The sequence below is a fragment of the Pelophylax lessonae genome (genome assembly GCF_965119305.1).
Source record: "Pelophylax lessonae genome assembly, chromosome: 6".
In the NCBI taxonomy this organism is placed as follows: domain Eukaryota; kingdom Metazoa; phylum Chordata; class Amphibia; order Anura; family Ranidae; genus Pelophylax; species Pelophylax lessonae.
The window spans coordinates 111,761,775-111,779,147 of NC_138773.1; the positions used below are offsets into that span (position 1 = coordinate 111,761,775).

General features: G+C 42.1%; 1 protein-coding gene across 1 annotated transcript in view; it reads left to right on the forward strand.

The window, feature by feature from the left end:
• Positions 1–17,373, forward strand: part of LOC309559164 (dynein axonemal heavy chain 3-like) — a 480,621-nt gene that overhangs the window by 253,349 nt on the left and 209,899 nt on the right. Inside the window, exons 30-31 of the mRNA XM_082262311.1 lie at positions 923–1,102; positions 13,388–13,511. Coding sequence (XP_082118437.1) covers positions 923–1,102; positions 13,388–13,511 — 304 coding nt within the window. The remainder of the gene's footprint in view (positions 1–922; positions 1,103–13,387; positions 13,512–17,373) is intronic.

The following is a 17,373-nucleotide window of genomic DNA, read 5'->3' on the forward strand; positions in this document are numbered from 1 at the left end:
TCAGGGGGTCAGGAGTACTTAAGGTGGAAGTTCCAACTAATTGAGGCCAGGGCCCAGTAAATTATTTCAAAATCTTTTATGTCACAAAAGTAAAAAAAAAAGTTCATACTCACAAAATAAATTTATGGGAATGCAAAATATATATTAAAAATTTTGGAGGGCTCTGCATGGGGCTGTGGTCACTGTAGGCATATGGGGGTTCTGGAGGTAGTTAGAGTACACTGCAGCAGTCAAAAGGTGGCCATAGATAATCGAAATTCAACCAGTTCAGTTGATTAGTGTGTGGCTGTCCCTATTTGACAGAAGTCAATTGTTAGATTGACTTCTGTTAAATTAATACATTGCAAAACCTGTCAATCAGTGACTGAGGGTGGGGGGGTGGGGTGAGGGGGCACTGTGGGCAGTTATGGGAGGTTCGAGGTAATGTTAGAGCAGGAAGGCAGTGTAGTAGGTTTGGGGATCTGCAGCTAGTGTGGGGCCTGGGAAGAGAAAGGTCATAGCCCAGTAGCAGGCCACAGCCCGGTGGTTGAGAACAACTGGTTTACAAGGCTTTATCAAACATTTGGTCAATACAAGAAAAATGCTCATTAAATGACACGCAGCAAGAGTTTTATTATTTCTGCTGTGTCAACACAATTTAAACATATCTAATGGTATAAAGTAATCTTCTTCTGAACATCTCTTACTGTTTAATGCTTTCTGATGTTGCTGCAAACCTTTCTTAAGAATTTGATTAAGTCCATTTAACAGAGAAAAAAGTAGACACAGGCAGAGCGCTTTGTACTTAAAGTGGGTTATACTGGAGTATCTGTGAGTGGAAAATGTGATTTGTATAAGGTTCTGATTCACAATACTAGCAATGATATAATCATCATAGTGAACTCATGGACACATTATATAAGCCCTGTACTTATGTTGACAGATGATCTAAATATGCCCGCAAAAGAAGTTTATGGAGCCCAACCACCCATTGAACTACTAAGACAGTGGATTGACCATGGGCATTGGTATGATAGAAAAGACACTTCAAGGATGGATATTGTGGATGTCTTGTTAATTTCGGCTATGGGGCCCCCTGGTGGTGGAAGAAATGATATTACCGGTAAGAGTGAATTTTGAGCTTTAGAAATGATTTGCTTTAGAGAATAAGTCTCCAGTACTTATTTCAATCATCCATGGATAGGTCATTAACTTGATAAGCATTTCCAAAGAGTTCACAACATGATGGGACAAAGGATAAATGGTTTTTACTATGGTGCTCAGCCCAAATGAAAATTTAGTATTTTATATGATAAAGAGAGGTGACCAACGCTACGGACTTCAAAATATGAAATGGGGGGGTGAGAAAAAAAACAAAAAGGTGTAAGCTGCCCCAATCAAACCTTAGGTGAAGGTGAAAGTGATAAATAAAAGTTGTGACGATTGGTGTTGGCGCTACCTTTACAAATGCCCCAAATAACGTGAGTGGGGATAAAAGGGTGTGATAACCCACAAATAGTGAAGTGTGCCAAAAATAATAGGAGTGATAGTCTAAATGAATATACAAGTGTTTATTCACATAAAGATCAAAAAATAAATCACAAATAGTGAAATGAACAAATACCGTGAGTATAATAAACCCACTACCACAAGATGTGTGAAATGAACAAATGGAAAATAAATGAACGTGCCACAGAAAGTGTGATAATAAACTGAGAAAGACTTTTGTGTGTAAAGTCCGTAGGTAGCCACTGGGTGGCGTTTTGTTAATACAACCTGTATGATGATGAGGGGTTCCCCTTCGTAGTGAGATGCAGTCAATAGCCGGTGGCGGATGGCCTAGATGCTCGCAGAAGAAGAAACCCCATGGTGAATAGTAGAATCATACAGATCAAAAAACAAGGCGTAGATAACTCACTCGTGAGATGATCGAGATCAGAATGCAGTGTGCGCCGGGATGCTTCCACGTTCCACGGCCGACAACCGGAAATGACGTATGATGTCGGAGACTCCGCCCTACGCGTTTCGTCACAATGACGTCAACTGGATTAGTTGACGTCAACTTAGTATTTTATATCACCTCCGCAGTATAGGAAACTTTCCATTAACTTTTAATACGGTGGTAAAAAAGACAATAAACAATGACTGAAATATGTTTTTCAGTTGAATAACAAAAGTTTAAATGACCTACCTGTTTTAAGCACCTGTCTTTAAAGGGAAACTCCAGTCAAAAGTAAAATTTTTCATATCAATAGTATGTTAAATATCTTTATCTTTGATAATATTTTTTTTCTGGCTAGCTGATTGTGTAGCTTAGAAAGTCATATCTAAGCTAGACAATCAGCTTCTTCCTGTTCTTCACCGACAACGATGTCTCCCTTTATCTGAATTTACTAAGCTGTCTTTCACTTCCTGAAAAGGTTGTCGGCCTTTCTTAGACAGACCTGCCTAGACCTGTCCAGCCCCACCCCCATTCCTCCTGTCACGTACCTGGTCAGTGAGCCTGACGTGTAGAGTAGGGCCTCTTGTACAGCACCGGCTCAGGGATTACTGAAGTGGAGACAACAGCCACCAGAGCACAGAGATGTAGGAGCGCCTGCAATCAGTCCAGTAATCCATGTAGCAGCAATCAGCAGGAGGATGTGCAGCAGACAGGCTGATGGATGGTATGCTGGCACGAAGCTTGGCAGACCGAAGAGACAGCTGAAGCAGACTGGAAGTGCAGGTGCAGAGTCAGACGAGCCTGGGTAGGTAACATTCAGGTAGATAGGCAAAAACATCAGGCAGAAGAAGAATCCAAAACAAGCCGAGGTCGGGGTATTAGGCAGAGCAATGTTAGTCAGGAGTAAGCCGGATCAGAATCAGATCCCTCCATAAAGAGTACCTGTCACTGCCTATTACTATCACAAGGGATGTTTATATTCCTTGTGACAGCAATAAAAGAGATCTGCTTAAAAACAGTGCTAAAAAAAAATTAAATAAAGTAAATAGGAAAAAACATTTTTTTTAAAGCGCCCCCGTTCCCTGTGAGCTTGCTCACAAAAGAAAATGCATACGTAAGTCACGCTCACAAAGAACACAGTGTTCCAACCACACATGTAAGGTATCGCAGTGATCGCCAGAGCGAGAGCAATAATTCTAGAAAAATACCTTCTCTGTAACTCTAAACTGGTAACCGTTAAAACATTTTAAAATGTTGCCTGAGGAGATTTTTAAGTACCGTAGTTTGTCGCCATTCCATGAGTGTGTGCAATTTTAAACCGTAACATGTTAGGTATCTATTTACTCCTCGTGACATCATCTTTCACAATATACAAACAAATTGGGCTAACTTTACTTCTTAGTTTTTTTCTAAATGCAGTGAAATTTATTTTTTCCAAAAAAAATGCATTTGAAAGACCACTGCGCAAATATTCCATGACAAAAAATATTGCAATGACTGCCATTTTATTCTCCAGAGTCTGTGCTAAAAAAAAAAATATATATATATATATATATATATTGTTTGGGGGTTCTAAGTAATTTTCTAGCAAAAAATATTGATTTTAACTTTTTTAAACAACATTTGTCAGAAATAGGCTTGGTCCTTAAGGCCCCGTTCACACTGTGGCGACGCTACTTGCCGGGGCGACCTCATAGGTCGCGGCACGCTGCTCGCACCGCGACCTCGAGCGGCCGGCACGGACTTCATAACATTGAAGTCTATGCAGGTCGCTCCGGGTCGCCCCAAAGAAGCTCCGGACCCTTTTTCTAAGTCGGAGCGACTTGTGTCGCTCCTATTAGAACGGGTCCCCAGCTTCTCTATGGAAGGCAACCTACGGCGACCTGTCAGGCGACCAGGTCGCCTAACAGGTCGCCCCAGTGTGAATGGGGACTAAGTGGTTTATTTTCCTCTTATTATATATACAGTATCTCACAAAAGTGAGTACACCGCTCACATTTTTGTAAATATTTTATTATATCTTTTTATGTGACAACACTGAAGAAATTACACTTTGCTGCAATGTAAAGTAGTGAGTGTACAGCTTGCATAACAGTGTAAATTTGCTGTCCACGTTAAAATAACTCAACACGCAGTCATTAATGTCTAAACCGCTGTCAACAAAAGTGAGTACACCCCTAAGTAAAAATGTCCAAATTGGGCCCAATTAGCCATTTTCCCTCCCTGATGTAATGTGACTCGTTAGCATTACAAGGTCTCAGGTGTGAATGGGGAGCAGGTGTGTTTAGTTTGGCTTTATCGCTCTCACTCTCTCATACTGGTCGCTGGAAGTTCCACGTTGCACCTCATGGCAAAGAACTCTTTGACGATCTGAAAAAAAGAACTGTGGCTCTACATAAAGATGGCCTAGGCTAAAAGAAGATTACCAAGACCCTGAAACTGGACTGCAGCACGGTGGCCAAGACCATACAGTGGTTTACCAGGGCAGGTTCCACTCAGAACAGACCTTGCCATGGTCGACCAAAGAAGTTGAGTGCACATGCTCAGCGTCATATCCAGAGGTTGTCTTTGGGAAATACTGTAGACGTATGAGTGCTGCTAGCATTGCTGCAGAGGTTTAAAAGGTGGGGGGGTCAGCCTGTCAGTGCTCAGACCATGCGCCGCACACTGCATGAAATTGGTATGCATGGCTTTCTTCCCAGAAGAAAGCCTCTTCTAAAGATGATGCACAAGAAATCCCGCAAACGGTTTGCTGAAGACAAGCAGACTAAGGACATGGATTACTAGAACCATGTCTTGTGGTCTGATGAGACCAAGATAAACCTATTTTGTTTCCGATGGTGTCAATCGTGTGGTGGTAACCAGGTAAGGAGTACAAAGACAAGTGTGTCTTGCCTACACTCAAGCAAGGTGGTGGGAGTGTCATGGTCTGGGGCTGCAAGAGTGGTGCCAGCACTGGGGAGCTACAGTTCATTGAGGGAACCATGAATGCCAACATGTACTGTGACATACTGAAGCAGCGCATGATCCCCTCCCTCCAGGGACTGGGCCACAGGGTAGTATTCCAACATGATAAAGACCCCAAACACACCTCCAAGATGACCACTGTCTTTCTAAAGTAGCTGAGGATAAAGGTGATGGACTGGCCAAGCATGTCTCCAGACCTAAACCCTATTGAGCATCTGTGGGGCATCCTCAAATGGAAGGTGGAGGAGCGCAAGATCTCTAACATCCACCAGCTCCGTGATGTTGTCATGGAGGAGTGGAAGAGGACTCCAGTGGCAACCTGTGAACCAATTAATGGCTGTGTTGAAAATAAGATGATTTTAATGATCATTATATTTTTTTTAAATATTGGTTTGCTTTGTTTACAGTTCAACTCCAGGCAAAACTATTTTTATACTTTTGAGTGCAGTAGGCAACAATAAAAAAAACACTAAAAAAAATTGCAGCTGGAGTTACACTTTAACTGGAACACAGTGGGTAAAAAAAAAAAAGCCGATGTTAATATATTTTTAATTTAGACACCTTATACAATAACACTTATTTGTCTGAGTATGATTTAGACAGCTATTACATTTTACTGTCAATGTATCTAGCATGTCTTATCACAAATTAATGTGTCAAATCAAGCTTTCGGTCACAGTATGGAGATTTATGAGACTTTTATTAGTCAGAGTAAAGGGTAATTCAGAAAGTATAACTAATTACTGCTTCTTGAATATCCTGAGGACTTTCATGAAATAGAAACAGAAACAGTCATGTGTAATGAAATTCCTTGACACCAATACAGTAACCAAATGAAGAGTACGATACAAATCTACTATAAATTGTCGGTAGTCATTACAAACAAAACACAGCAGGGGCTTGACACCAACACTAGATGTAATTTACAGAAAGGCTAAAATAATAGTGTCAGCTAGCAATCACATTATGTACCTATAACAAAACACAGAGCATGAGGAGCTATTGTATTTTCGTTTAGTATACAGCTGAAGGGATCCTAACTTCCATCAAAAACACATTGAATGCGACTTTGTTTGCAGCAACTTGTGCCTTTTCAATAAAAGTATCTGAAGTATGAATTGTACTTGTTGCCCAGAGCAACTAGTCAGTGACATCTTCTACACAGTGCTCTAAGATAATAAGGGAGCCCAGCTAGAGGTCAGTGTGAACTACACGTGAAGTCAAGATAGAGGTATTCTTCTACTGTTGACCCATATATAGAGAGCCCAGGCTTTAATAGAAATGCTTAAAATTGCCAGCATATAAAAAAAAACTGCATAGTGGTTCCTGCACATACCTGTCGCAGGCCCCAAAACCCTGCCCTTATAGACAAATAAAGTTAACAATTAAAGTAACCTCCTGCGCTCAAATGTGGTGCTTAGAGACCAGTTGGTTTCCACTGTTCCAATTCAAGAATATGACGCCACCACGCCTTGCTGCCCTCTTGGGACTGAGAATGCCCTGTTATGCACAGCACTGAAAAAAAACAAAAAGAGGGCACACCAGCCTAGCCCATTACCTTTATACACCATTTATTAATTTATAAAAGCAAATATACTCACAGACAAATCAGTTAACAAGCCCATCAATGTATTCAAAGATACATTGCCAAACCTGCAGCACTTGTTCATCAGCGTGGGAAGAAGCCATCCACATACAATATGGCTGATGCATTTCCTGCAGTAACCCCTCTTCATCAGAGCCCAAAGTTTCAACGCTTCAGCACCTCCTGACAGTACCAAAGCTTACATGCCTCTTAATGCATGCTGCATGATTCTCATGGCCAATATGGCAGGCATTGTCTGACACTACAGTATATAAAAATATAAGAACATTAGTTATCAAAACGGTCCTAAGATTCAGCCATAAGGACAGGGTTTTGAAGGCTGTTGCAAGTATTGAATGACTATTGAAAGCTGCTGCATGTACAGTATGTACAGGGTATCTATGAATTGTACATTTGCAGTACTGTTAACAATAGAATTCTTAGAACAAACCAGAAAAAGCTGGATATGTGAAAAGAAGACTATAGCTCCATATCCTGCACAATATTAAAATGCAAAAATGTTTTTTTAGCTGACAAATAGTTTGTAACACTAATGTACAAAACCAGTATACAGTCACTACAAAAATGCACATGTTTTAGTATATATGTTAAATCAGCTTTTCATGCTTCATGTGTTTTTGATGCAATATTGATATATTCTAGATGTTATTTTCTATGTACCTTTTCAGAAGGAGAGTATTTCCTGCCTTGTTCATGAGCGTACATTAAAATGCATGGTATCATGCATGTGTATTACTTTAGCAGAAGCTCTGCTGGAAAGTGGTGCTGAACTGCTGCATGTAGGGTCTTTTTTTTTTTTTTTTTTTTTTTTTTTTTTTAGAAATGCATGTAGTTCTACAATGCACTAGTACATAAAAGCTCAGTTGTACAATGGAGCAGATCAAAATATGAAAAAAAAAAAGAACACCTGGCTTCTGAAGCATGACCCACCTTTTTTTCATCATTCCATAGACTTCAATGATCTGTTTAAATAAGCTACAGTATATCACTCATATGCATCATCTTTCTGCATTGAAACTAGAGATGGACCGAAAAACCCCCTGTTGGTTCGCAGCAGACTTTAAGAACATCCCAAAAGTTCGGAACCGAATAACGAACCCCATTTAAGTCTATGGGACCTGAACTGGAAAAATCAGTGCCCATTTTGAAGGCTTATATGCAATTAATTGGGCATACAATAGTTATGGGGGTTCGGGTACTGCTCTGGGGGACATATATCAATGAAAAAAAAGTTTGTAAAAAACATATTTTTTAAATGAGCAGCGATTTACTGATGCTTAATGGGAAATCATCAAAATGAGAAATAACAAAAAAAATTTAAATTCCTTTAAATAGAGTGCCTGTGGGATCCCCTTAGTCTGCCTGTAAAGTGGCACATCTGTACCATGTATACAGCATGCTGCAGCAATAATGACATTTCTAAAGCCAAAAAAATGACAATTTAGTGCATTTGGAACAAGATTCAAGATTTTTTTAATAAATTCTGGTGTCTCTTTCGTAGACTTTGGATAGAAGTACCGTAACAGGTGCAGAAAAATTGGGCTTTGGGTGTCAGTGGTGCCTTCACACCATAAACCTACAGGGATACTCTTGATGAAAGCAAGCATTGGCCTTGCTGTCAAAAATTGCAATGATATGCACCTGTCAAACAGGTGCAGAAAAATTGGTTGTTGGGTGTTAATTGTGCCCATGAAACCTACACCGAAAAATTTCTTTCAGATGAAATCAACGCCCACAAAGCTAGACAGCCTAGACAGTCTTTCAGAGATTCCAGATCCAGAAAGCACTTAATTATGGCGCTTTTCCACTGCATAGAAACCGTACCGGTTCGGCACGCTTTTGTGCTTTTCCACTGCTGGTACCGCATGGTATAGGGTCGGAACGGTTCGGTACGGTACGGTATAGGTTTGCTTTTCCACTGCATGGAACCGAACGGTACGGTACGGTACGGCTCTGAAAAAACAGTACCTACTCAATTGTGGTTCCAACAGGTACCAAACTGGTACCATATTCCACAATCCTTTGCATGCAGTCACTACTAGCCTCTGATTGGTCAGAGAATCCCACCCACCCCGTTGTTATCCCACCCACTTAACTTTAGTACTACTTTAGTGGAAAAGCAAACCTATACCGTACCGTACCGAACCGTCACGATACCATGCGGTACCAGCAGTGGAAAAGCAAACCGGGCCAAGCAGGGCCGAGTAGAGCCGAGCCGGTACGAGCTGGTACTTGCAGTGGAAAAGTGCCATATGTGACATTGGCATCAGGGTCTTGATAGCTGCTGCTAATCTAGGACTGATTAATGTTGATAAATGTCAGCCAGTCCACGGAGTCTGTGGACAGACGCTCCCTTGTATCTGTCACAAAACCTCAGGCAACACTGAATGCCCCTTTGGAGAGCACGCTGGATGCAGGGCAGCTCAGGAGCTCTATTGCATACTGGGCAAGTTCCGGCCAGTGGTCTGTTCTCATGACCCAGTACCCAGTAGATTGTTAACTTAAAAGCTCTCTATATCTGTTTTTGCCCCTAGATAATATCCCACCATATGATAAGGATGCTACCAATGGGATGTAAAACTGACAGCCCTGGGCCCCGGGGACTAAAAAAATTTGGAAAGGCATCACTGAGGCAGCCCCCTTCTCCACTGCTCCTCTCCTGACCAAAAGAAGCCTCAAAACAACATTTTCCACCAGTCTGTAACCTACCAGTCCAGAAACATGTCACAAAAACTCCTCTTTAGGGTTTCCTCAAGAGATTTCATCTTCTGCTCCCTCTGTAGGGACGGGATACGTTTCAAAACTTTCCCCTTGTAACGGTGGTCAAGGAGGGTTACCAACCAATAGTGATCCTTCTCCTTGATTCCAGGTATTCTCGGGTCCTTTCACATGCTTTGAACAATGAGGGAGCCCATGCACCTCAAGTTTGCGGAGGCATGAGAAGCGGACTCCTTGGGGTCACTGAGGATTATAGTATCTGGGGTTGACGTATGTCTTGCTCTGCTGCAATGCCTTTAGAGCTGTCATAATCCTCCTCCTCCCTCTCCTCTTGTGTGTTCTGTGGCATAGGACGAATGGTGTCTGCGTAGAGCGGGCCTTGAGAGGAAAGAAAGTCCTCCTCTTTCTCCCACTGCTCTGCCTTGAGTGCCCTGTCCATAATGCCATGCAGAGTCTGCACCAGCAGGAACACAATAGAGATTATGTCACTGATTCTTGCATTGTCATGGCTCACCATCCTTGTGGCCTCCTCAAATGATGACAGTACAATGCATGCATCCTTTATCAACAGCCATTGGTGTTGGGGAAAAAAACAGAGCCGGCCTGAGCCTGTTGTTGTGCCATACTCACACTGGTACTTGCTGACAGCCTCCTGCTGCATTTGCAACTGCTGTGCAATTGCCAAGTTCTACCTGGTGGGCATGTCACAAATCAGGCAGGTTAAATGCAGGTGGCATTCGAGCTGAATTTCAGCCAGCCAAGCACTGGCTGTGTATGACCACCTGAAATGGCTACAGTCTCTTCTGGCCTGGTTCAGCAGATCTTCCAACCCTGGGTACCTGTTTAAAAAATGTTGTACCACCAAATTAAGGACATATGCCAGGCATGGCACATGTGCCAACCTTACCTGTCTAAGGGCAGACAGGAGGATTGTGCCATTATCGCACACCACCATTCCTGGCTCCAGTTGGCGTGGCGTGAACCACCTCTGGGCCTGCGGCTGCAGAGCTGCCAGAGTCTCTGCTTCAGTGTGACTTCTGTCCCCTAGACAGACCAGTTGAAGCACTGGATGGCATCTTTCAGCCTGACTCAATAATGCACACTTAGGGGGTACTTGAAGTTCATGGGACAATTCAGCAGAGGAGGGCATGGAGAAGGAGGGGGTGGGGCTGACAAATCCTGCATCATCAACACTAACTGTATGGGGACATGATGGCACTACAAGCTGCAGCACTGAGCCCTGTCCTGCATCCTTTTGAGTTACAGGCAGATTTACCTAGTGTGCTGTGAACTAAATATATCGTCCCTGACCGTGATTGCTGGACCACGTGTCAGCAGTATTGTGAACCTTGAAGCTGACTACCTTGCCCAAGATGCCACAACATTGTCTTCCACGTGATGGTAGAAAGCTGGAATAGCCTTACATGAAAAGAAAAGCGACTGGGAACCTGCCATTGTGGTACAGCACATTCTGCAAATTTACGGAAGGGGGCCGAATCCACCAGACAGAAAGGCAGGAGTTGAAAATCCAGCAGCTTTGACAAGCTTGAATTTAGACATTGGGCATGTGGGTTACAGTTACTATTTTTTTTTTTTTGCTGCAGCAGATGGGGCAGAGAAATTTGCCTGCTGTAGTCTACAGCTGATGGTGTGCTACTGGCAGAAATGCTGCAAGGACCTGGGACACCCTGCGGTATACCATCATACTTGTCATTGGAGGCTGCTGAAAGGTCATGAGGTATAGTGGCCGTAGACCGGAAAGGTGAGGAGTGAGGAGGAGCCGAATTGCATCCCTTTTGTGTCGCTTTCAGGTACTATGTGGTGGGAGGTTAAATGCTTTGATGTGCTTAAGGCAAAGTTTACATATTGCAACAGTGCGATCAGCTGCACATGTGCTAAAAAAGGCTCGAACAGCTAAACTGTGAGAAGTGGGCCCAGAGATAACCACTCCACAATCTGGTGGAATAGGGTGGCTGCTCTTTACTCTTCCGTGATGGCTGCCTCTTTGGGGTTGTGCCTCACCTCCACTTTTCTCCTCTGCTCAATCCAGCACCCAAGTCGCATCAGTGGCCTCATTATCATCATCATCCCCTCCATCCTCATTATCACTGGAGACAACTTGGCAATACGCTGCGGCTGGGGGGACATGACTGTCAATTTGTTGTTTGCCAATGTTCTCCCCTCTCTCTAGGCTCATATTCCTACCTTTCTCAACATCAGAACCAAGTTCTGAATCAAGTAATGGCTGTGCATCGTCAGGGAGCAGGTGGCTGACACTGTGTTCAAATAACTGACTCCTCCATACCTGATGCTGGGGCTATGGCAGGAGCTGCTGTGGACTGCACACTAGACTCTGCTTAGGTGACGGAGGATGAGGAGGAGGATGATGGTTTAGTAAGCCAGTCCACCACCTCCTCTGCATGCTGTGGCTAGATGGCACCAGCAACATCACTAAACAGGGGAAATGGTGCCCTGTCTGCCTGTCCACCTTTGCCTGTGAACACATACATTGCTGCCCCCCTCACAGTGGCATGGGAATGTCTGCCTCTCCTTGTTGGCCTCCCAAAATGATGAGGGGGGGGGGGGCGCTTATTAACAAAATGTAATAAAGACGTAGAAATGTGTACATGGATGCACTTTAATCAATGAAAAGTGGTGTTGGTGCACTTTAACTTGAGTACTCACTACACAGACACACTTCACTGACACACTACAATATAATGCAGTAAAACTCCACTGAAATATACTGCAGTATACAATCTAATGCAGTAAAACGCCTTTAAATATACTGTATCACACAGATACAGTCAGGTCCATAAATATTGGGACATCTACACAATTCCAATCTTTTTGGCTCTATACACCACCACAATGGATTTGAAATGAAACAACCATGATGTGCTTTAACTGCAGGCTTTCAGCTTTAATTTGAGGGTATTTACATCCAAATCAGATGAACAGTGTAGGAATTACAACAGTTTGTATATGTGCCTCCCACTTTTTAAGGGACCAAAAGTAATGGGACAGATTAACAATCATAAATCAAACTTTCACTTTTTAATACTTGGTTGCAAATCCTTTGCAGTCAATTACAGCCTGAAGTCTGGAATGCACAGACATCACCAGACGCTGGGTTTCATCCCTGGTGATGCTCTGCCAGGCCTCTACTGCAACTGTCTTTAGTTCCTGCTTGTTCTTGGGGCATTTTCCCTTTAGTTTAGGCCATAGATCTCTGTAACATAGGTTCTGATATGGTTACTATGGGAAACCGACCTCTAGGGAGGGAGCCAGAACATTGACTCTCTTGCTACCTGAGGACCTGTAACCTTACCAGGTACCACCCCTAACAACTGGTTGCTTGTAGCTTGAGGGGACAGCAAATTTACACTGTTATACAAGCTGTACACTCACTACTTTACATTGTAGTAAAGTGTAATTTCTTCAGTGTTGTCACGTGAAAAGATATAATAAAATATTTTCACAAATGTTAGGGGTGTACTCACTTTTGTGAGATACTGTATGTTGGTATGAGTGCTCCACTAGGGAAAATATTTATTTTAGTGGTTTGCAGAATATGGCATAGCCATATAATAAAATAAATATTGTTAAATAAAACTAAACCTCTGTTAACTGGATATTACTATGTGGTTAAACAGACTTTTTATTTAAAGAATATATTTTTTAAAAAGGCTAATCTTCCTATATTTTTGTTAAGATATGACAATTTAAAGACAAGGCAAAAGTGACAAGTTGTTATAAGAAATATTGCTCTAAAATGTATTCAGTCATTTTACAGCAGCTCGGTGGGGGGATTTTCTACACTGCAGTGAACAGTCATTTTGACACTTTATTCTGGTGTTTATTCCCCTTCTTTGTATGAACAAAAAAAAAATTTCTTCCCCATGGCTATACTTTCGTGCTGTTCCTGTGTGCACTAACCACTTTCATACACTTTCGATGCAATCACTCACTTTGACGTGTGTGATGTAGTACTGAGAAATAAGCATCTCTCTCTCCGTCATTCTTCTTTACGGTTGGTGATAAAACCAATGGAGCAGCTCTAGTAGTTCCCTGTGTGGTATAAAAGTGATGGGATATTGTGTGCTTCAGAAAACTCTCAAATACTTGCTCTGACATTTTGTCTCTACTTACTGCTGTTTTTTTTTCCTTTGCAGTTCGTTTCACACGTCACCTAAACGTAGTCTCCATAAATGCCTTTGATGATGAAACTCTAACAAAAATATTTTGTTCTATTGCTGACTGGCACTTCGGCAAAGGATTTGATATTGCATTCCTAAGGTACTTGTATATAAATATTTATATGGTCTGTGATTGTTTCTTTGCTGCTGTACTGTAGTCAAGGCCGCTGATGGGGGGGGGGGCATCAGTCCTCCTGTAGAGGGCCCGGGGGACATCGGAGGCAAGCACAGAATCGGTGTGGTCGGGCGGAGGGGCAATTACTGAAGGATGCCCTGTGCAACTCCCTGCAGCAGCTGAAAGCCTGTTTCTCTCCCTCCCGCCTCCCAGTGCTGCAGGGAGAGACACAGGGCATTGTTCCTGTAATTGCTTCCGTGGCCCCCTCCCAGTTCTGTCTGTTTTTGATCCCCCCCATGTGCCCCCCTGTCAGTTTGACACCCCCAGACTTTTAACATTGTTCATAATTAAGTTTAAAAAATTGTAAAATAAAATGAAATAGTTTTAAAAATGTAAACAACTATTAAAAAAGGGCTAATTCACACAGGTTCTCTGTTATGTTTGTGTCCATTAGTAATGATTTTAGTGTAATTTAAGTGAAGATTTTGCTTTGATATATTCGGAGGGACCCTGCCAGGTAGGCTGTATGGGGCCCCATGATTTCTAACAACAGACATGACTGTAATTATAACTCTTCAAGGACATTGGGGTTGTGTTCAGTAGAAGAGCTGCACCCTGATAAGTGGACTCCTACAGCATCAAGGAGGGAAAACATTGATTTCCCATGAAATGGCTGTTGGAGCACTCTCTTGCTTTTTCAAGTGCAATCCCATGGGAAATCTTGTTAATTTGAATTTGCATTTAAGAACCCATACACTCACTGACACAAAGGTATCAAACCAAGTTATCAGAAACACAACTTAAAATTTGGTACATGGACTTACTGACATGAATGAAGACTATTTTATTTTTCACCTTTTAAGGTAAATAAAGGTTAGCCTACATATTAAAAAAAGAATGCACTTTAGCACACATAAAACCAAACCTCTGTGCATGGTAAGTCTCTTGATGAAAGATCCATCACAGACTAGGGCTAAATCTTCGTTTTCTGTCAAGGTCAATGGGTGCTATCCCGATATATTCAATAACATATTTCCTAGCACAATCATGTATTGAAGTCAAGTTGGTTCATTGATTGTACATTTCTTAGTTTGTGAAGAAACTAAGAATCTGCTTTAGTTTGTGAACCTTGGTGGTTATCTTAGTATACTGTATATCACAAAAATGGGGGAAACATGCAACACCTTATTTTCAAAGATCTCAATGAGCTTTATCTCTCTAAAGCCTCATTTAATCCCTGTCCACGTCAAACACCTGAGCTACAAACATTTATCTATTTTCAAAACACAGCAATCTCTTTTAAAGCTGTAACAATTTCACAAAGCTCTAGCTATGAAGCAGCTTGATTTCCCATTTGGTAAAAAATCACTATCTTTCTGGTGTGTGGATATAATTAGAGACAGTGCTATAGAAATGACAATCTAAACACAATTCCTGTTTATTACTAGATTCATTCCAATATGAAAAACTAAAGCCAATAACTGTAGATGTGTAAATACAACACTGTATGTTAGGCCATATGTGTATGTATGAATAGGAGTTACGGACCTTAGATTGTAAGCTCCTTGAGGGCAGGGCCTGATGTGAGTGTACAATATATATGTAAAGTGCTGCATAAAATGGCGGCACTATATATCTGTTTTTAAGTGTTAGTTTATAAAAAGATAAATACCATACGCCCTCCCCACTGTGGGCGCTCAGCTGTCAGTGGCTGTGCAGCCCTGGTAACAGTTTGGGGTTTGAAATCTCCACTTTTTTCCCTCTTCTCTGTGCAGCACTTTAGGGACAGATCAGAGCAATCTGTCTCCAAAACGGTGCAGAGTGAAGAGGGAGGAGAGCAAGGGTTTCAAATTCCTGGACCGCTGCACCAGCTGTGTGGGAAGTGATAAACTCCCCAACAGAGGTAAGCGGGGAAGGGTTTGTGGTGTTAGTTCACTTTCTCATTTTTTCTGATAGTCAACAGTTTCTGCAGTCAACATCCTGCATTTAAAGAGAAGAAACCCAGGGGAAAAAAAACATGGTACCAAAGATTTTAGAACTATGGAAACTGCAGTTAGTATGGCAGAAAGGACCACATGAGCTAGATCTCCACTGTGGATGATGAAACCTGATATCAATTATTAAACTCTGTTATATGTGTATAATGAGGAAAACTTGCAGATGTAGGCCACAGTGAGATATTGGACAATCAAAAACCACTATTACTAAATTTTAATTCTAAAATAAGTTACATGTCAACAACAGGGTCATTGCTATGATTGTGAAAGACAAGTGACACCCTTGGGCACTATGAGGAAAGCAATGATGTCACGTGGCTACAATGGTTAGCGTTTGGCACGTTGTAGGAGGGGCATGGAATGGCTTGGTTAAATATACACAGCATACATATGTCACCGTCCTACAAAAAATACTTTTTTCAGAAAGTGAGAGTTTCATAGATACACATAAACCTCAGCATGTTCAAAAGCTTACTGCACATGTGCTTTTCTTCACACAGAATATTGAATACTTTATCTGATCCTATCATAAAGCAGATGTAAAACAAGTACATTCATAGGTGTGCGCAGCCTATTGCATTAGGGTGTGCACCCCAAAGTTTAAATACACATGCATGTGTTTGCCTACATGTACATGGCCCCGATACATTACTCTCCCTGCTGGCAAAGTGAAATAGAAGCGTGTGGCACTTCTCTTATGGCAGAGCAGGTCCGAGGGAGATCTTTCCCATCTCCTCACTGGCAAACAGAGCGATAATGCTAATGTGCCCTAGGTGATTAGGGTGTGCCCAGGCACACCCGGCACACCCTGTGCGCACGTCTTTGAGTACATTCAAGGCATGCCCTGAATGATAACTGTCACAGCTGCCTGTGCTCTCAACTGAACTGTCAAGCCATCAAATGGCAGGTGTCATAACTGATTACATTGACAGCACCGAAGCTAAGACGGTAGCTTCCTTCACTGTAAAGGATAGGAGGGTTTAGTTCTGCTTTTAGGAAGAATTTAATTAAAGTAATCTGGGACAATTTAGCAAACAACAACTGATAAAACAGTGAACACTTTATGTAGTATATAGAACGCTAGGGTCAGAAATTTGTAATACACAGACTGTAGAGGTCAGGAGTATATAACCCACATAGTCAAAACTATGGGAAAGAGGGATGGCGCACTGTGGTGTACATATTAAAAAATGCTAACCCTTTAGACAGGTTCCTGAGAGGCTATGGCATTGTGGATAAGACCAATAATAAAAGTTACACCCAGGCTGACAAATCCCTAACACGGGATGATGTGTAAACTGTCGAAACTATGGGAAAGAGGGAATCCGCACTGTGGTGTACATATTAAAAATGCTGCATAAATTACTGGCAAGAAAGTGTCAAGATGAAACATAGAATTTTAATGAGTGCAAGTTGAAGTTAAAATAACAGCCAAACTAATCCTGGAGTCTCTGTTATCTCCCAGGGGTGCTGTGGGAATCCCAAGCCGTGGAAAGCAGGGCAGTCCAAACCCAAGAGGTGATGACAGACAGGGAGACCTTGGGTTTGGACTGCCCTGCTTTCCACGGCTTGGGATTCCCACAGCACCCCTGGGAGATACCGGAGACTCCAGGATCGGTTTGGCTGTTGTTTTAACTTCAACTTGCACTCATTAAAATTCTATCTTTCATCTTGACACTTTCTTGCCAGTAATTTATGCAGCATTTTTTAATATGTACACCACAGTGCGGATTCCCTCTTTCCCATAGTTTTGACAGTTTACACATCATTCCGTGTTAGGGATTTGTCAACCTGGGTGTAACTTTTATTATTGGTCTTATCCACAATGCCATAGCCTCTCAGGAACCTGT